Here is a 21,552-nt window from a genome sequence, read left to right as displayed (position 1 = left end):
CAGGAGCCACTATGAACAAGGAGTCTGCTTGTACTTATTCTTTAGTCATTACTTAATATTGTGATTATTACTATTATTGGCAGTAATGAGACATTTCTAATAAGGACAGTCCAGGTTACTGTCTTGGTGGAAGAGCAATTGATGAGAGGATTCTTTTCTAATTTCTCCTCTTGGAAGCTGGGATTTTAAACTTGGGCCTTATTGGCAAATGCCCTGGGGTTTATGTGTGTCATAAATACCAGAAAACAAAACAATGTCCTCTTAATTTCAAGGATGCAAGGAGTGGTGAATCACGTTTCTGTTTTTCCCAGAGCCCTGTGCCATGGTCCCTCTTCCTTCTCCTGTCCCTGAACACTGGCTATGACAAAGGCTGTCTTTGTTAGAGTTTTCACCAGGGCAAGCACTGCCTCTGGGGAAGGTGATGGAAGCCATCTGTCATCATTTTGCTCAGTCAGTGACATTCCACACACCAGCGTTTCTCGGGCCCCAGCCACTGGTTTCCCTACCCGAGAGCTCCTAATCCAGGCCTACAGTCAGAGAATTTTGCTCTTCCCCTTATCGTCTCCCCCCACAAAGAAACTTCCATTATGGGATGAACATTCCTGGCCTTGACAACTAACTAGTTAATGGGGTAAGGGGCCTGTAATGTGGCAAGGGTTATAATGACTAGAGCTTGGGATGGGGGTTGGTCAGATGCCTTCAAGGGCAGGTGGGTAACTGTGTGATGCAGGACTGTACCAGAATTGGGAGGGCTGAGGAGAGCCAATGGCAAATTGAGGAGCAGCAAAAGCCCCCAGAATTTAAATTTGATTCAAAATGCTTGTGTTTGCAGCTTGCTGCCCTGGATTAAAGTGTTAATCTCTTTAAGGAAAGCAGAAAAGTGGATCTTTAAAATCCTGCTCAGAATCAGATCAGTAAGAGAAAAGGACATAGCCCTGTTTCAATCATCCAAGTTTGTTTTGTTGAGGGGAGGGGCTGTAAGCGATGATGAGACTGTGAGTGGGGGAAATTTCTGGCCTTCTTTTGAAAGTCCTGTTAGGGCTAATGAGGTGTCCTTAGAAAAAGAAATGCTCCTCCTGCAGGAAAAATTGCCAAGGGCATTGAGGTTAAACTTTGTTAAGATAGTGGAAGGCAGCCCTGCCAGCCCACTGGCCATCATGATTCTCAAAGCTTAGAGCTGTTATATATATGAATAGACACAAAAACAGGAAGGAAAAAGAGCTTGAGAGCTGGTATCTGTGATCTTCTTTTGCATCTGGGACTAGAAATAGAAAATAGTTCTTGTTGTTTTCTCTGGAAACAACAAGAGAGCCTCACCCTGATAAGACCAATAGAGAGATAAGAGAGGTTTATGGAATTTAGTAGGGTTGGGAGCCTTAGGACTAATTGTCTAGATTTTAAAGGGTTTAGAGTAAGATTTATGGCACAAGGTCAGTGAATACTGAGATAAAATGGGTTATACTGAGATAAAATACTACTTGTATAACATAGATCTTATTCCTTCTAAGAATTCATAAACAAGGAAAAATAATGATAAAGATTTAAAAGACATAGACACTAAAACTAAAATTACTTGAGCATCTCCTCTCTATCAGGCTCTGTCTTGATCTTCATAACAATCCTTAGAAGTAGGTATAATTACTCCCATTTTACAGATGAGGACACTGAGGGTCAGAGAGATAAAGAAACTTGTTCAAGTCACCCTTTCAACCAACCAGTAAATGACTCTAGGGACCTGGTCTTTCTACTTGGATTTTTATGGAAAAAAACAGTATGGATGGAGTAGATATTCAGGCCTCTGGGACTTCAGTTAGAAAGGCTTGGGAAGAAGCCTGACCCATGTTGGATCTATGCTGGTCTCAACCAACCAGGTTGATTCTGTGTTCTGAACCAAAGGTGGAGTAGGTAAGGGGACTTCCCCTGCAGTCCAGTGGTTAAGACTCTGCCTTCCAATGCAGGGGGTGTGGGTTCTATCCCTGGTCGGGGAACTAAGATCCCACATGCTGTGCGGTGCAGCCAAAAATTTTCAAAAACAACAAAAAAACAAAACAAAGTTGGAGTAGATAAGAGATTGCTGTCTCACATCTGGATGCCCACTAGGCAAAGAGCAAACCCAGAGCAGGATCTAGAAGGTTCTTTGTTGTCTAGTTCCCGGCTACAGTTCTAGCCCATCTTCCCCATCAGGTGCCCCATGTGAGGTGTGTAACTTCTCAAGACTCTGTGCTAGGCCTGCGCTGTTTCCCTTTGCTGGGTGTACCCCGAATCTGCCTGACTGATACATTCCTGCCCATTTAAACAAACTCAGCTTCAGCCATCTCTTCTGTGAGGATATTCTGTCCTTACCCCCTCACTTCCCATCTGCCAGATAGAATTAGTCACTCTCTTGTGTGTGTCCTCAGAGCTCCGTTACATACTTCTCCCAAGAGGCATTGTTGCTCTGTACCACAATGTGTGTGTGAGTCTGATGCAGTCTTAAGAGATCTGTTATTAAAGATTTCTGAATATACAGTGCTGTCTTATGTGTGTGCCACCTAGTTTAGGTTCTAACCAAATGTTTCTGGACTCTAATCAAGAATGTATAATATAGAGGCAAAGAACTTCTGTTATTCACATCTCCATCAATATGGGTACTTTGCCAATTAGAATAGTTTGTGTCAGAATTTTTTTTTTTGGTGAAATTGGTGGCATTTGATTAACATGATGAAAGTTAGAAATGGGATCTCCTTGATGAATATAAAGATATTCAAGATAAGTGCCTAAGTTAAAATAGTTTAGAAACCTTCCACTCGTGCATGAACAGGGTATACACATTCAGCTAGAATTATAGCCTGTACCCTTAGAATGCTGCCTGAGGTAAGACTTCACTTGGTTTTGGGTCCAGCCATGAACTTTGGAGGATTCTAGTTGCCCCATGGTGGCTATACTGGTGACAGGATCCCGCCTCTGTAATACTGGTAATTGTTTTGAGAGAACCTTGCATGCGAGGTTGTATAATCTTCGTATTAGTAAATGTCTGTAGGTGCAGCGGAATTTTGCCGGTGGCTTGCTTTGACCATGATCAGGTAACACAGTTGTAGAGGAGAGTAGCTGACCCTTGATTTAACAATTCCTGGATGGCTCCCATTTTAGCACCAGTAATCCTGCTCAGGTCAGTTTGCAAGACCCACTCACTAGAGTGTGAGTTTCTCAAGGGCAGAAACTTACCTAATTTATGGAAGTATCTGTGAAATGTCTGAAAGTGAAAGGCATCTAGGAGATGGAGTTTAGATGTCAAAATATGAACATTTCAGGGAAAAACGGCAGAGCATAGCGGAACTGAGAAAATGCAGGACCCATGATTGCCATGCTTAAAGGGCGGCTCTCTCCCCAGGGCCTGGTTCTGAATTGCACACCCAGGGACTGAGGACCCAAGCAGCCTCCATAGGACACACCTTACGAACTACTAAGATCCATAAAGATCGTATTCTTTGAACTAAGGAAATGACTGGGGACTCTCGAAGCAGGGCTCCCTGCTCAGAATCACCCGGGGCGCTTGTCGCAAATGCAAATTCCTCATCACTTTCCAGACCTCCTGAATTGGCACCTGTTCCTGTGGGTCCCAGGTGTCTCAAGTTTTAGCAAGTTTTCTAGAGGTTCTTATATATTTAATAGCAATGAACTTAACAATTCAGGGGGAATAAAGAAGAGCTACTACATTACAGAGTCACAGTGATTGTAAAAACGCATCTCGATGCAGAAACATTAAAATGTGGGTGAAATGTGCATCATGGAGTAAAAACGAAACAGCATCACGTTTTCCTAGATGACACATTTGTATTTTAACCAGGCCCTCGCTGCCTAAATGAAGATGAGGTAAACGTGAGGCTTCTTTATCTGTCCTGGAGCGAGCCAACGGGAGATATTTGGGGGCTGGGAAATCTCTCCAGGGCCCTTCCAGTCACATTAAGCTGGCTGTATTTTTGAGTAGCAGACTCCCTTTGCCCTGCACCCCATGTCCTTAGACAAGAAGGAGCTCTCTTCATTTCGAGATTTAAATATTGAGGCATAGAATGAGAGTAAACGACCCTGCCAAAGCCCCCTTCTAAGAAAGTCAGTCATCAGGCAAAACACAGGAGCAGCGTTCTGACTCCTGATGAAGCCACAAGGCCTCTCCTTCCCGTAGGCTGTAGCACAAAGCCTTTCAACAGGTGAATTCCCGGCCTAAAGGTTTCCTTTCCTTTCCTTTAAAATTCATAAAGCACAACAGACAGACAGAACAGAGCACTGAGTGCAAATAAATCTCTCCACCAGCAGTTCTGACAGCTCCTGTTTAGTTCCTCAGGGAAATCACAAGGGAAAATATCACAAGGGAAAATACAGTATTCTTCAGAAAATATTTCTTTAAAAAGCAGGGGAGGAATGGTGTACTTCCCCTTCACAAGCAAGACTTTTCGAAATTTCCAGTGTTTTAATTCTCCGGTCAGTCAGTGGCATCTGTTGAGGATGTCCTGTGTGCAGAGGACCGAAATAGACTGTGGGGAGGGTGAGGTGGAGGTGCCCAAGAAACAGAAGTTCTAGCTTAGGAGACAAAAATACCCCACAGACAAGATGATTACATCTCTGAGTGAATTCTGGAAGGCATTTGTTCGTATCTCTGTGTATTAATCTGCCAGTAGCCATGCCCCACCGTTAGGTAAAGTCAGCCATGGAGGAAATGCTGGAGGTGAGGTCTAAATCAGGGGGAGGGGAGGATCACGGTGGGCACAGCATTCCAGGTGAAGTATTACAGATTCAGGTGAAGGTACATGGTGGGAGGAGTGAGCGGGTCAAAGGGCAGCAGGCAGCAGCAGAATCCCAGGTGGCGTGGATCATGCTCTCAGCGATCACTTAGACCTGGTGCCTTCCCATCCTTTGCCACTCACAAGTTGGGTCATATCGAAGGGATCACCTTCCTAAGCTTGTCTCCTTGGTTATAAAAATGGGATGATTAGATGTGGCTCATAGGGTTGGTTGCTCTAAGAAGGAAAATCATGTGCAATGCCTCATAGATAGTAGGCGTTAAACAAATGGGCAATTTGCCTTTGAAGTACAGAATGATTAAATGTGAAGCTGGTGAAATGAGAGAAGGATTTGAGGTCACTGGCAAAAGGAAAGGGAATCCCAGGAATCCCAAATTTTTAAACTTTGTAGTGCTTCCCCAGGAGATTAAATCCTCACCACTGTAGAGAAGACTTTTTTACTTTTCAGATATTAAACTCTGAAAAAACAAAAATAAAAGCATGACACATTGCTGACCATGTCACAGATGGAAATCCTGAGCAGTCAAAATTATGGACAGCTTTTTTGCAACGGGTTTGCTGCCAGGACACAGGTGTCATGAAAACCACCGCTAAACCTAAGCAAAAATGGGAAAGGAGAAGACGCACATCAACATCGTTGTCATTGGACACGTAGATTCGGGGAAGTCCACCCCTACTGGCCATCTGATCTACAAATGTGGTGGGATCCACAAGAGAACCATTGACAAGTTCGAGAAGGAGGCTGCCGAGATGGGGAAGGGCTCCTTCAAGTATGCCTGGGTCTTGGACAAACTGAAAGCTGAACGCGAGCGTGGTATCACCATTGATATCTCCCTATGGAAGTTCGAGAGCAGCAAGTACTATGTGACCATCATTGATGCCCCAGGACACAGAGACTTCATCAAAAATATGATTACAGGCACATCCCAGGCTGACTGTGCTGTCCTGATTGTTGCTGCTGGTGTTGGTGGATTTGAAGCAGGTATTTCCGAGAATGGGCAGACCCATGAGCATGCCCTTCTGGCCTACACTCTGGGTGTGAAACAGCTAATTGCTCGAGTTAACAAAATGGATTCCATCGAGCCACCCTACAGCCAGAAGAGATACGAGGAAATTGTAAAGGAAGTCAGCACCTACATTAAGAAAGTTGGCTACAACCCCGACACAGTAGCATTTGTGCCAATTTCTGGCTGGAACCGTGAAAACATGCTGGAGCCAAGTGCTAACGTGCCGTGGTTCAAGGGATGGAGAGTCACCCGTAAGGATGGCAATGCCAGTGGAACCACACTGCTTGAAGCTCTGGATTGCATCCTGCCACCAACTCGCCCAACTGACAGACCCATGCGTTTGCCCCTCCAGGATGTCTACAAAATTGGTGGTATTGGCACTGTCCCTGTGGGTCGAGTGGAGACTGGTGTTCTCAAACCTGGCATGGTGGTCACCTTTGCTCCAGTCAACGCGACAACTGAAGTGAAGTCTGTTGAAATGCACCATGAAGCTTTGAGTGATGCCCTTCCTGGGGACAATGTGGGCTTCAATGTCAAGAACGTGTCTGTCAAAGATGTTCTTCGTGGCAATGTGGCTGGTGACAGCAAAAATGACCCACCGATGGAAGCAGCTGGCTTCACAGCTCAGGTGATTATCTTGAACCATCCAGGCCAAGTCAGTGCTGGCTGTGCACCTGTGCTGGATTGTCACACAGCTCACATTGCCTGCACGTTTGCTGAGCTGAAGGAGAAGATTGATCGTCGTTCTGGGAAAAAGCTGGAAGATGGCCCCAAATTCTTAAAATCTGCTGATGCTGCCATCTTTAATATGGTTCCTGGCAAACCCATGTGTGTTGAGAGCTTCTCTGACTATCCTCCTCTGGGCCACTTTGCTGTTCATGACATGAGACAGACGGTTGCTGTGGGTGTCATCAAAGCAGTGGACAAGAAGGCAGCTGGAGCTGGCAAGGTCACCAAGTCTGCCCAGAAAGCTCAGAAGGCTAAATGAATATTATCCCCAATACCTGCCACCCCAGTCTTAATCAGTGGTGGAAGAACGGTCTCAGGACTGTTTGTCTCAATTGACCATTTAAGTTTAATAGCAAAAGACTGGTTAATGATAACAATGCATCGTAAAACCTTCAGAAAGAAAGGAGACTGTGTTGTGGACCATTTGTTTTGTGTGTGGCAGTTTTAAGTTATTAGTTTTTAGAATCAGTACTTTTTCATGGAAACAACTTGACCAAAAATCAGTCACAGAATTTGAGACCCATTAAAAAATTTAATGAGAAGCCTGTGTTTTCTTTTGGTCAACACTGTAACTTCCTATAGTACTTACTACTTAGGTAAGAGTTGCCCATAATCTGTTTCTGGTATTAAGTCTGCTGAAACAAAAGAATTTTATATTTCTGGGTTGGAGCTTCAGGTTTCTTACCCTTATGTAAGGAGAATTCACCTGTTTAAGTACATCATAGAAAAGCGTTGGTACAACACTTCACAGGTTAGGACAGATAAGCAAAGTAACTGTTATGTAAGCTAGTTTGTAAGAAGGTCAAATTCTATAATATGAAAGCTCATGTTGCGTATAAAATTTTGCATGGTTACATAAGTATTGAGTAAATGAGTTACGTCAAATTTTAGTTTCCCAGTTATGGGAAAGTGCATTCACATTTACAATATTCAAGTAATTAACCTAAAATGTGAAGCCTAAATAGTATTGAGCACCGCCCTGCTAGAGTTATTGTATCCAGATTCTAGGAAAAACAAAAGATGCTGGAAACTAAAAAAAAAAAAAAAATTACGGACAAAGATGGGTTCCAGTTAATGAGCTGACCTCAATACTGCGGCCACAGATTCTAAGATATAAGTATAATTAGAAAACAAAGGTGAAAAAGACCCCCCAAAGCAATTAAAATGCCTACATTATTATTTAAGTAAGTGATTTCTGATGACAGATGGCACATTTAAAAAATTTTCTCATCTGACATGAACTTTATGTGTTAGGGCCCAGTGTACTGTAGACACTATCTGTGATCCTTTTCTGGGTGGAGGGGAAAAGAAGGTTTTGTCCTTCAGTTTCTCCACCTCTGTTTTATAGAGAGCTCTATCAGTCTGAGAAGCAGATGTCACACTCAAATTAGGATGATTTGGAAAGGGTTTATTTGCAGAAGTGTGGTCACAGAAGAAGCAGAAGAGATGGTACAGTGTCCCAGGGCTGCTACCAGCAGAGCTGTTTCCATTGTAAGCCTGTGGCTTTGAGGGGAGGAGAGCGTCATGTAGGAACAAACTGCCTTGAGAGAAGATGTAATCTTTGGTTGAGGGGCACAGTCAGCCTAAGGTGACCTTGCAGGAAAAGAGTTAGGGGAGTAGATATTGAAGGGTAGCAGAATATGCCTCTTTGGCATAAGGATTATTTTGAGAAACAGCAAGCACAGAAGTAGAAGTTAGCCTTTTGTAAGGATCATTTGCATTTATAAAGGAACTCTCTATTGTAAGGGCATCTCCCTCTCTGTGTTAGGAAGAGAAGGATGACTGAATCACAGGAGAACCTTATGGATGGAGAAGGTGTCTGCTTAAATCTGTACAACAAACTATTTCCTGTTGACCTTGCTTTTCCAGATAACTTCCCAGAACTGGCCTCCTCCCACATCTTTCTTTCTTTTGTCGTTAGATGAAGATGGAATTTAAGCTGGAGTTCTAAGCCACCTTGGAGAGTTACTCCTTTTTCACTGGGTATCTCCCACATATACATGATGTATACAAGTCAATAAACTTCTGTTTGTTTCTTCTGTTGTTCATCTTTTATTACAGGGTCTCAGCCAAGAACTCAGAAGGATAGAGAAAGTTAAAGCTTCAACAGATGAACTTTGTGGGGGGGTGGGGGCATAATTCAATCCATAACAGATGGCAATATGCTTTATACCAACTTTTTAAAAAAATATATTTATTTATTTGGCTGTGCTGGGTCTTAGTCGTGGCAAGCCAGGTCTTCGTTGCCACGTGGGGGATCTTTTTAGTTGGGGCATGCAGGATCTTAGTTGTGGCATGCGGGATCTAGTTCCCTGACAAGGGATCGGACCAGGGATTGAAGCTGGGCCCCCTGCATTGGGAGCTTGGAGTCTTAACCACTGGACCACCAGGGAAGTCCCCTATACCAACTTTAAATGGCTTCTGTGAACATGTAGGTAATTGGAATAGCTCACAGAATATCCAGAGCCTCTCATTTTGATTTCATTGCTCATCACATTATTCTTCCAAACACCTTTTTCTGGCATTGGATGTCCATCTCTGCCCCTCTGACCACAGGCCTTGAGACATGGAGACTCTGACCTGGGTCCTTGATTTCCAGGTATCAGATCCAGTGAACTTCTTTTTTTTTAAGTAAACTCATTCCATACCAGTGAACTTCATTCTAACCTAGAGATTCATTCAGTCCTGTGAGTAACTTTCTATTCTTATAAGTAGTACATGTCAAGTTCCCTTTTTACTGAATTTAAGTTGGGTTTCTGGCATTTGTGTCCCCAACTTCTGACTGGTCCTGACTAGGGTTATAGGGCATTTATTTGTGAGAATTTTGTTCTAGTTACTTAGGAGCAGGAGAAAATTAGAAATCTCCCTTTTTTTTCTTTTCTTTTCTTTTTTTTTTTTTGGTCACACCATGCAGCTTGCGGGATCTTAGTTCCCCGACCAGGGATTGAACCTGGTCCCCAGCAGTGAAAGCGCTGAGTCCTAACCACTGGACTGTCAGGGAATTCCCAGAAATGTCACTCTTAATCAAGATTTGAGGCTAGTTTTATGAAACAGCAACCAGCCTATCTCTATCCCCAGCAGATGTGTCCACCCCTTGAAGGGATCGACAGAGCCAGGGAGGGACACAGGGCCCTTGTTTAGTGACCACTGCAGCCAGTCGTGCTGCTTCTCAACACTGACCTTTAGATGTACAACATCACTGTTCGCACTCGACATTCACAGGATCGCTCAGGTATCAGAGAAGCAGTAATCCTAGATCCCCAGGTTTGCTTGTTTCCCCACTCTCTTTGTTCTTCATGAGGTGGGTGGGTTGCAGCCCGGAGGCTCTGGAGACAACAGTGGCTTCCTCTAATAAAATGCCTTGAATGTGTTACCTCAGAGGCTGCAGACAGCCACCGTGCTAAATTATTCACACTGACTTTTATTGGGTACCTTCCTCCCATTTCAATTACTTGGGATTTTTATAGAAAATTGGCTGTGGGAATTTGACCACTCTAACTGCCTGGTAATAATCTGGTCTGAATAGTAAACTCAGCAGGTATTGATTCTGGGACAAGCCAGAGCATTCTCAGAATTTGTGAGGAGCTGCCCTCCACTGCAGAGAAAGCTAGGAATGTTTATACAAAATGAGGCTATTTATTTGTGGGAATTTTGTGCTATTTACAGACCAGCAGGAAAAATTAGAAATGTCACTCTTCATCAAGCATTGAGGTCGGTTTTCTAAAATAGCAACAAGCCTTTTCATAAATACTTTGACCTTGTGGGACTATGAAAATGCTTTTAAACGTCTGTATTATAATATAAAGAAAGTTCGATGTCCACACACAAGCCATACACATAACAGCTGAAAGCTTGGCCGGGTGCTTACTCTATGCCATGTGCTGTGCTCTGTTTATGTTCATTAGCTCACATAATCCTGATAATAATACAATGCAATAATGGCTGTGTTATCCCCATTCTGCAATTTAGGAAACTGAGGCTCTGGGAGATTACGTGACAAGGTGAATTTACATAGCTTCCCAGTGGTGGTTTGATTTCATAGCCTGGTTCTTCGTGACAAGCTAAAATACTTTAAAGTTAGGCCATGTTTGTAGCAGAGAAAAATAAGTATTAAATTCTTTAATTAGTTTGCTTATACTCCATAGTCAAGGCGAATTGTTTCCTGAGTTTTCTGTCATTAAGATCAATACAAGAAATATAAGAAAATGGTTTTGGATACCCCCAAACACACTGTGTTATATTTCACACGTGGGCTCAGTCTTACTTAACTCATATCTACAGTGCTTACCACCTGGTGTGAGAACTTGGGGTGTCTAAGCTTGTATCTTAGGTTTGCAGACAAGTCTGGATGGCCAGTGGGGTGTCAGGACTCACCCTTTAGGGCAGAAAGAGTCCTCTACACAAACTTGGCTCAAGGATGAGAAGCCAGCTTCAGGAGAAAGCTCAATTACAACTTTTGGGATTTGCTCATTTTCCAGATCCCCCAGAACATGTGCCAGAGTCCTAGGGAGATGAAGTAGTAAAACTAAAAGAGCCAGGGGCCTTTTTGCTCGTCTCTGTAGGAGCTTGAAAGCAGAAGGCACTGCTGTACTTCAGTGAGGGGACCGCTGGATCATATGACACAGAGGCCAGCATGTCTCTGGAACGGGGCAGGTGGGATCTGTCCTATCTGACACTGAGGCAGCAGTCTTCAAAGCAGGAGAGAAGGAACCAGCAGGTTACACGCTGCAACTACAAAAACTTGCGGGGATAACCAACAAGGACCTATAGCTCAGGGAACTATACTCAATATTTTGTAATAACCTATAAGGGAAACGACTCTGAAAAGGAATATAGCTATCTCTATCTATCTACCTACCTACCTATCTATCTATCTATTATCTCTCTATTTATCCACCTGAATCACTGTGCTGTACACCTGAAACTAACATGATATTTTAAATCAACTATACGTCAATAAAAATAAATAAATAAATAATTTTAAAAATAAAAAAAAAAAGAACTTGCAGGAGGGAATGGTGCTTTCTATTCATAATCAAATCATCTCCAGTCCTACATTCACTTAATACACCCAGGAACTTCCTCAGCTACTTGGGAGAATTCAGAGGGAGCTAGACTCCCCAAAAATGTGTGAGTAGGTTGGAGCTAGAGAAATATTGTCCTGCTGCCATTACTGAGATTATGATGGTCTTGGTAAATGCAGATCAGTGCAAATTAAGAAAATACACTTAAAAAAAAAGTTTTTCAGTTTTTGTTTTTTTGAGAAAGACAAATAAGACTCTTTCTTACCTGGGCCTTGGATGGAAAGCTTGGCACTTCAAAGATCTCATCTGATACACCTTTCTTCTCCCCGATTTTTAGCGTCTGGAACTTTCACTAAAGTTATGTCATGGGAACAGAACAGAATTTTTTTTTTTAACCTCACCTATGAGTAAGCAGATCTTTAAAAGTATGCTCAGTTCATGGGACTTCTCTGGTGGTGCAGTGGTTAAGAATCCGCCTGCCAACGCAGGAGACACGGGTTTGATCCCCGGTCCGGGAAGATCCCACATGCAGCAGAGCAACTAAGCCCGTGCGCCACAACTACTGAGCCTGCGCTCTAGAGCCCATGAGCCACAACTACTGAGCTCTCATGCCTAGAGCCCATGCTCCACAAGAGAAGCCACCGCAATGAGAAGCCCACGCACTGCAAAGAAGAGTAGCCCCCGCTTGCAGCAACTAGAGAAAGCCCGCCTGCAGTAATGAAGACCCAACACAGCCAAAAAAAAACAAAAAAACAAAAAAACTGCTCAGTTCATTATAAAGAAATGTGGTTAGTAAAAATCTCAATGGAAGGATTACAGACATCCAGTAGCCCATTGAGCAGCTATTAATCTGAAAACACACATTGACTAAATCCCTCAATGTTATGCTCAGCATTTTACTAGATCAAACTATCCAAAAATAAATTAATCATGCAATATAGTATCAATCAAATACCACACTCTGTAGAAGCTACATAAAATAATATACTTCGAATGGTTCTAATAGTACTTGACATTGAGTTCTCCCAGCATTCAAGTCACTTCCTAAGCTCTCTCCACTATGTGACTTTTCATCGTGGGCAATTTAGAGAGTCTTGGGCTCCAGTGGGTTATCATTAGCCAGTCATTGTCTCCTTAGTACTTTATTTAACTTTCACTCTTACTGTGATCAAATGCTGGACAGGGGGGTTATTTTTTCCAAGGTATTTACCATGAACCAGGAATGGTAAACTAGGACATAGAAGTGAGAAAAGAAGAATTCTGTTCCACATATCATGTTTGCTGGAGAACCTGAAGCAATTCAGAGCCTTACAAGTAACTTCTTTTAGTGCTTCCAGGACATTTTGGAAGAAAATTTTCAATCAAGACCTCAATGCCACTATTTCAAAATTGAACTACAAATGTACGATACTGTGGCAGATGATTCATCGATATGTCAGCTTCTTCTTAGGCTGTTCAATTTCCTGTTTAATGGGAACAAAAACTGTCTTTGTCAACAGGGAGACTTCAGAGCTTATGTGATAATGGAAACTAAAAATCCAGAACAGACAGGTCTAAAACAATAGAAAAATTCCACTTAAACTTTCTCTCCAGCAGTTTCCATCTCCAGGGTTAATGGAGGAAAAAATAGCTGTCAACACTGGGCTGCCCCTGCTGCCCCCAGGACATGTGGCTTTGCAAAGTCTCTTGTGAGCCAGGTCAGGACAAACTGATTCCTGATAGTCATTTGAAAGCCTACGAGTTTTCCCTCTAAGGCTAGGGGGTTAGAAGAGGGCTTTCTTTTTCTATTTTGAAGCTTATATGTTCAATCAATGCAGTCTACGTTGGATGTTATAATGAATATGTATTTTTGAGCACCAGAATTCCTTTGGAGCTATGGTCTCACCCAATCTCAGGCCACGGTGTTTGGTGAAAAGGTCCCCATCGTGTATTCCTAGGGGTGTGTATGTGTGTATTAGTTATCTATTGCTATGTAACAAATAACCCAACTTAATGGCTTAGAACAAAAAACACTATCTCATAGCTTCTAAGGGTCAGGAATTCGAGTGTAGCTTTTTCTGTCTCTCTTTGCCTCAAGATCTCTCTCAAGACAGTAAGATGTTAGTCAGTGTTAAAAACAGCTTAAGGCTCACCTGGGGGTGATCTGCTTCTAAGCTCGCCCACATGGTTGCTGGCAGGTGTTGAGTCCTAGATGACTTACAGCCATCAATTTCTTGCCACTTCAGCCTCTTCATAGTGCAGTTCACAATGTGCCAGGGTGAATGAGACAGAAGTCGGTCTTTTTGTAACAATCTTGGAAGTGACATCTTATCATTTTTGCTGAATTCTATTCATTAGAAGTGAGTCCAGCATACATTCAAGAAGGGGAGAATACATGACGTCAGGAAAACCAGGAGACAGGAACCAATGGAGGCCGTCTTAGAGGCTGTGTACCACAGTGTGTGCTTACAAGCCTGGGAAATCATGTGGAGTGTTCTATTTCTCTGGCCACAATGATTGGCTCATCGATGGATACCTGATCTAAGTCAGGCCAATGAGACTTTTAACCCTGGAATTTTGTCCAGAACACTTGGGAAAGAGACCTTCTCTCTCCACTGGCGGTTTCTAAGAGAAACCACCTTCAGTGGCTGTCTCTGTCACCATCTTGGGAAAGCATCTTGAAAATAAAGCCAACACAGAGAAAAATAAAACTAAAAGATGAAAGTGAAATATTCTTGGTGTCATTGTTTGAATACCTCGATCCAGATGTATTTAAATACAATTCTATCCCTGGACTTCGTGTTACATGAAACCCAATGAAAAGCTTCTCTTTTTTGCTTAAGCCGCTTTGAATTCGGTTTCTGTCACTTGCTACTAAGACTACTGATAGACAGATATATTATGAAAAGACACTATAATTGTTTTTAGAAATTTCTACCTGGTAAAAAAGAACCAGCAAGATCTTAGAGTTGGGCAGTGTTGATAGATCAAATCACTTCTTATATTTGTAGTAAACTATTTGCTCAGTACCTTAAATTTATGGGACCTGGACCAATAAGAGAGTTTTAACTCACTTGTCCTAAGTCCTTGTCATCACAACAGCAAGTAGAGTAGTTCTCTGTTGCTCTTCAGATGCTCATCTGGCTCCTTGTGTCTGACTGAACTTGGGTTTGAGAGGTAGTGCTACTCTGAATGTGTTTCTCAACCAGGGGTGATTTGGCAATTCTAGAGACATTTTTGGTTGTCACAACTAAGGGGGCAGATGTGCTACTGTCATCTAACGGGTAGAGGTCAGGGATGCTGCTAAACTTTCTACAATGTACAGGACTACTACCTCCCCCCAACCCCAACAAAGAAATATCTAACCTAAAATCTCTGTAGTGCTGAGGTTGAGAAATCCTGCTCTAAACCATCTGTGGGTGACTTAGCAAATTACACTCAAAGATGGTGTTAGTTTTTTCCTGGTTAAATAATAATACAAGAGGGTTCAAGCTTGAAGATGTCAGAATGTATTGACTTGGAGGAGAGTCTGTCTTCCTCCTGCCTCCCATGGTGGACCCTAAAGCTTGGAAAGTAATACAACAGAGAATGGGTTCTAATGCTTTTTTCAAAACCGTTTAAAAATGCAGTCCTTAGGCATATATTTGCATGCTCTGTTCTGTTCTAACAGAAAGATTTCCATTTCAGGATGTTCTGAGATGCTGAGTAATGACAGAAAATTATTTAGGATTTCTGGTGGAATCTGGTTCCACATCATGCTTACAGACACAAATCTACGTCGAGATCCTGAATTTAAAGATTAAGGGCTTTTTCTTCTAGCTGGAAAATGGGGCAATTAGTATTTTAATCTATGACATTAGGATTTGAAGGGAAAAACCGGGAATAAAAACATAACCCTACTCTTTGTACTAGTAAGAAATTTAGTTTTTGTATGATCAGATGGTATTTAGCTTCTCTGCTTCCATCCCTTCCCAGGGATGTGTTTTAAGCCCCATAAAGGACTGCCATAAATAGAGACATGTTCTTTCATTTGTTATTCATTAATTCAGTAAATGCTTGCATATTCCCCAAAGTGCCTAGCACACAGTGGGTATTCAATACCCCTTACACCGTGCTTTGTTATAAGAGATTCTGCAATGGCCAATAATATGTTCTCCTACTCCCTCTTGCAGGCTGGGGACTGGAGGAGGGTTAAAGACAGTTATCCAAGGTTCCAGGGCTGCCTTGCACAGTGGTGGCCAGTTGTATCAAGCATCAGGGTACACATGAGGGGACCAATGGGGCTAGAATCCAGCCCAAGCACTCTGTCCCAAGCTGTGTGCTTGACCCAGAGCTATGTTCACCAAAGACACTGACAATTAGCCAAGCCATGCTCCCTGTGGAGCTACATTCTTATAGCAGGAAAGCCCCTGACTTCAACAGAGGTTAGCAGACATCATGAGGTCTCCTACCTAGGCTGCCTTAAGGCTGTCTGACAGAAATTTTTCAACCTGCATGCAGATGTCCCTGAGCTCCTGGAGCCCAGGCCTTATTGCAGGTTTCCATTATCTACACCTACAGTCTGGGTTCACAGGCAGTATAATTTTCATCTCAGCAGGGTCCTGTTAAATCCTACTACCCAACCATAAAAATATAGCAGGTGCTTCTTAGGCCTTGACATGTACTGAAATACAAATTACGTGGACACTTTGCTGAGAGCATGCACCTGTGTCTTCCACTTGACGTTCATGTTGCCTTTGGTTTTACTGCAGGTTAATCATTTGGAAAATAGAGCTGAGATGTTGTGTTTCCCCTCTTGCAGTTAATTATTACTTAAGATCCCGGCAAGGTGAGTGAAAGGAAACTACCCTGAATCAAAAAGATGAGTTCTGAGAAGGCATCCATGTCTCAGTTCTAAGAAAGCTACCTGAGGACATTACTGAGCCAACTATATTATGATTTTCCCCTCCTGGGATTTCCTTCTTAGTGAATGACACCACTAGTCACCCATCTTCAAGCTGGAAACCTGGATGTCATCCTTGACCCCCATTTCTCTCTCCCCTCCAAGCTTGAAGAGTGACCAAATTCTGTCAACTCTACCTCTTTAACACCCTCTTTTACCATCTTTGCCTCCTCACCCTGAAGACCTCACCACCTCAGTCCAGTGGTCACCATCTGTTGGCTGGTATATTACAGTGAAGTGTAGCCCTGCTTTCAATCCCTTCTCTAGGCAGCTGCCCCAAAGAATATGAAACCATAAGTCTGATTATGCTGTTCCCCAACCCATGCCACTCCTTTGCTCTGATGCTCTTTTCCTCCACCTTGTCCTTCTGATGAACATCTAGCTATTCATCTTTATGAGTCAGCTCATGTGAGGGTTTTTCTTGAGAAAACCCTCTACTTTCACCTTCTAGAAGTGGCCACTCCCACCTCAGCACCCTGCGGTGTCCTGAACACACTTCTTCAGTCCACCTGTGTCCTCTACACTGGAAACTTTTTCAAGGCCAGGATGTCTTCAACCTACAGTGCCCAAATGGCCACTAGGGCAGAGTAGCTGCTTATTAAATGCCTGTGGTTTACAAGATGCTGTTTTGTACTTTGCTGCTCGCAAAGTACTTTCAAAAACATTGCCTCACTTAAAACACTTTTTTCTGAGACTTGCATCCTGGCTCAAAGATATGGAGAAAGTCCCTCCATATCTTTGAACCTAGTGTCCTGATATATCAGGGTATAATCATACTTATTTGTGAATTAAAGTCCATGTTCTTCTTCCTGTCTTCAAGCTGCTTCTCTAACAGAGAGAGAGAAAAATGACTATTTACATAAGCAACAAGTGCAAGTGCTATGTGACAAAACTGAAAACTTTATATCACCATTAACCAAATTAAAATTTCAGTTTCCACTTTTCCATTCGCTCAGATTCAGGTGTTGTCTGTGTAGAATGTACATCACTGTACTGTTTGAAATGAATTTGAATGTATCGCACTTATACAGTTTAACAAAGCCAAAGGACAACTGGATTCTCGTCACTGTGTTAGAATCTTTCACATAGATGAAGCCATCTATGATGTGATTATTATAGCCACTGTGCCCAGGGTGCTACATTTACCTTTGGTGAGTCTCCTTCTTGTTGAAACTAGGAGATAATTTAATTAAAACATTGATTAAATGCTTATTGTGTGTTTTCCACAGCAACTAACACAGTGGTTTGTGTTATCCAAGTTGTATAAAGCTTGGCTCTCCCTGGAATAGTTTGTGAACATCTAACCCCCCTATTATAGTAGGACTAAAATACTAGTCCGAATCACTAAAAGAGACGACTAGAAACTAGGAGCATAGAAAGGCAAGATCACTCTCAGTTGAGAGATCAATCCATCCTTGCATTATGGAGGAAAATTAAACTTTCCTTTAAGACCAAGTAAGAAATAACATAATTCAACATTTATTAAGCTCTTTCCATGTTAAGCACTTTACAAGGAATACTTCATGTAATCCTTTAGAGAGTCCCATGAGGTTAGGATTTGTAATCACATTTTATGAAGGAAGAAACTAAAGCACAAAAAAGCAGAATCAGAGGAGTGGCAGCAGCAGGATTTGAATTCAGAGAGTTGACTTCCTATTCCACTCAGTTAACCCATTCTGTAAACCAGGCAGTGTCTGATGATAGCATCATCAGGTCTTACCTTGGCAGATGAATGTTTTGCCAAATCTGCCCCAGCTCTGCTTTGCTTTGAGACCCCCAGTCCCTGTTCTGTGAACATGGGTGGGAGAATTGACGTGATAATCTGGATTAGCTCTCCTTCTAAAGTTAGGATCCCCAGACTGCTTACACAAGATGGATTTGGGTTTTGGAGAGAGGTGGAGTAGACCTACATGTATGTGTTGGGGGGTGATGGGTGAGAAAGGAGATACTTTGGGGGGACCCTGCAGCCTCACTACTCTTCTTAGAGTTTCTTCTCATTTTGAAAGCTCACCTACCATTTCTTTAGTCACTAGAAATACTGAGTTCTCTGGTCTGGATCCCTTGACTCTGCTGAGAACCAAGTGCCACCTCTGATTTACCACACTTGAATCCAGAACCTCATTGCCTTTTGAAAGACATACCAGTCAAGATATGGTACAGGAAGCAGGGCTCAGACTGCGAATCTATTGCTTCACAGTCATTGGTGAGCACTCTTTCCAGGCACCCAGAGGAGTACAGGTTTCCAAGCTTCTCTTCATGGAACTTGGAATCCATTGGACAATTCCACTGCCTACAGAGGTAAAAATGAATTTTAGAAAGCTGTAGTAATTCAAAACAAAACAAAACAACCCATCTCCCTGAGGGTATTTGAATTTAGCTTCTGATGAAAATAAGGCCATTTCAGTGATATCATACAGCCATGTTTACCTTTTCCTGCCATCTCCGATTGGAGCCAGCTCAGTGCTTGTCCCCAGCCAAAACTAACAGCTGGACTTCTTTTGCAACTTTAAGAAGCCACTCTTTTATTTAGTGCTGAGAAATCTCTCTAAGGAATGTTTCACGGAACTGTGCTCAGTCTCCAGCTCTTCTGTAGGGAAACAAATCCAGGATGGTTTTAAGGGTAATCGGTTATCACGGAGTCAAAGTTCATTATCATTAAACCAGGTTATTGTTTCAGTGGATGTTTCACTTAGTATATGTTTAGAAGGGCTCCAAATTAAACAATCAGACCAATTCCTTTTTCACTTGTCTCTCTGCCAGTAAATAAATGCTGAATATTATAGTGCACATGACTGAGTCTCTTCTCCTCTACACAAGGCTGTTATTAATGTAAATTTTATTGAGTACCTACTGCATGTAAGGCTCAATTTTGGATGCTATGGTGAATGGAAAGGTGAAAAAGACACTCCTTCTCTTCTCTAGAAGATATTGGGAAGGTACCACCACATATAAAATATCTGAACAAGCCATGCGATAATCACCGCTAGCTGAAGGAACCTCTAGGGGTCAGAGGAGGTATCTGAGAGGAGAGAGATTGGAACCAGACTTAAAATGATGTGCAGGACTTTCCTGAGTAGATGTGACATCTGCAGAGTCGCACATGATTGATTATGCTGTACAAGCACTTGGGGGAGCAGCCATATTCACCGTAGCTATTCATTGTCAATGAAGGCTGTGGCCTGTAAGTTTCAGCTCCCACTGCAGAACCCAAACAGAGTCAGCACAGACTGCACTGTACATTGACCCTCTTTAACAGAGACAAGAAGACCCCTCACTCCTACCTCTCTCCTGTTGCACAGGGAGAAGTTAACCAGAGATCCCGAGAAGGCTGGCATGTCCTTTCTCTGGCCAGCAGTCCGGTCTCTGAAAAGGTTGAGGGAGGCTCACAGTAATCTTGGGAAGATGCTGGTCACTGGTCCAATGAGCACCTGGTCCCTGGAGCACATTTCCCTTGTAGGGTCCTGCATTCAAGCAGACAACCCCCCCCCCCCCCGCCCCTCTCATTCTACCTCCTGGGTCATGTTTCTCTTAGCTCAGCTTCCCAGAGACATGCAGAGGCCAGGGTAGTGGATCCAGCCAAAACATGTCCTTGGCGGAGATGCCAAGATAGAGCCTTGAAGAACAAAGGAAGTGTAGCAGATAAGTGGCTTCCTCTGAAGGAATCCAGAGGGTTATGACTACAGTGAGCTGTTGGCACCAGCGGGGGATGGAAACCGGGCCTTGCAAACTGAATCCCAGCTTGTCTGGGATGCATTCAAACCTGGCACGTGTGTAGGATGAATGAGGGCTGGATGCAGGATGCTGTGGGGCTCCCTCTCAGTGGTGTGGCCTTTCCCAGGAGCCCAGCCAAACGATGGAGAAGGGGACTGAGTCACAGGGGGAGCTGAGCTGTGTGCTGCTTCAGGCCAGGGAGGAATAAGGAGACTTGTCCTGGTTTCTTTAAAAAGAAAACACACAAGTTCTTTCTATTTAGCCAAGCCTTAGGCAGATAAGAAGTATCCCTTCCAAATTCAGGGCAGTGTCTTTCTGATACTGGAATCACTTGGTTTGCTAGCTAAAAAAGCTAAAAACTTCAGGCCTGGTGAACTTGAATCTGAGATAATTTGGGAAATTTGCAAAGTTTGACACGTGCCCCATGTGAGTCCTTTGCCCTAGATAAGTAAAAATCCTGCCTCTAGTTACAAATAGAAGGACTGTGAAGCTTGCGTTTTGTATACCAAGCAGTGATGGTGGCTTCCAGAAGACCTAAATGAAATTCAAGACATTCATTCACTTCCCCAAACATATTTAGATCCTGAAGCTGAGGCCCTGTGATAATTTAGATACTAAATAGTTGAGTGACTGCAGTGGTACCAGCCTACCTCAGCTAGTTGCCTGACAAATTGTTGCAAGACAATTTATACATCTGAGCTTCTGTTTTTGCATTTTCAAAAGGGTAGAGTTGACTGGTTGAATGCAATTGGAACCAAGAATTCTTCCGGTTTTGTCTGGGTTGAACAGAGGACCCCCATCAAGGGAAATGGGCTCCAGGAGCCAGTGACCAGCATCTGCTTTTATTTTGCTGAGGTTTAGTGGTTGAGAAACTAGGCTTTGATGCAAGACCTTCCTGTTTGAAACCAAACTCTGACACCCATTAGCTGTATGACTTTGGGCAAGTTACTTAACATCTCTATGTCTCAATTTTCTCATCTAAAAGGGAATATAATAATTAGATATTCCTCCCAGGTGTTACAAGCATGTAAAGAACTTAGAATCTCACCTGCCTGGTAGAAACACTCAACAAATGTTGGCTTTAGTATGCATTTTGCGTTTTACAGATGATCCTTTGGAAGACCTTCCAGCTTAATCACTGAGACCTTCCCTGGGGCTTGAAAGTACATTTTACTACATGTGCTGGGATAGTGTGCTATGTTCTTTTAGAGTCAACAAATATTTACTAAGGCTTTACCTGGTACAAAGGTGCAGAGGAAAGGCATATACTTTGCCTTCACGCAGCTATTAGTCTTGTCGGGAGATAGGCATTTTATTGTTGGTTTACTTGCCTGTAATTGTACAAAGAACTCTGAACAAAGGAAGAATCTGTTAGTGCTTCG

At 42.8% G+C, this 21,552-nt stretch overlaps 2 protein-coding genes across 2 annotated transcripts in view; both read left to right on the top strand.

Moving 5' to 3' along the window:
- The window catches only part of SNX18 (sorting nexin 18), a 91,124-nt gene that overhangs the window by 66,677 nt on the left and 2,895 nt on the right, over positions 1-21,552 (top strand). The gene's annotated exons all lie outside the window — the stretch shown is intronic.
- Positions 5,304-7,658, top strand: LOC101282486 (elongation factor 1-alpha 1-like). The gene has a single exon (XM_033437852.2). It carries the CDS (start codon positions 5,385-5,387, stop codon positions 6,771-6,773), a length of 1,389 nt encoding a protein of 462 aa, XP_033293743.2. The 5' UTR covers positions 5,304-5,384; the 3' UTR covers positions 6,774-7,658.

This window comes from Orcinus orca, chromosome 3 (assembly GCF_937001465.1).
Source record: "Orcinus orca chromosome 3, mOrcOrc1.1, whole genome shotgun sequence".
Lineage (NCBI taxonomy): Eukaryota > Metazoa > Chordata > Mammalia > Artiodactyla > Delphinidae > Orcinus > Orcinus orca.
The sequence above is the reverse complement of the archived record's forward strand: the minus strand, read 5'-3'. Positions and strand labels throughout refer to the sequence as shown.

Excerpts from the sequence above, each read along its gene's own strand:
- LOC101282486 (XM_033437852.2), top strand. The coding sequence starts at position 5,385 with ATGGGAAAGGAGAAGACGCACATCAACATCGTTGTCATTGGACACGTA.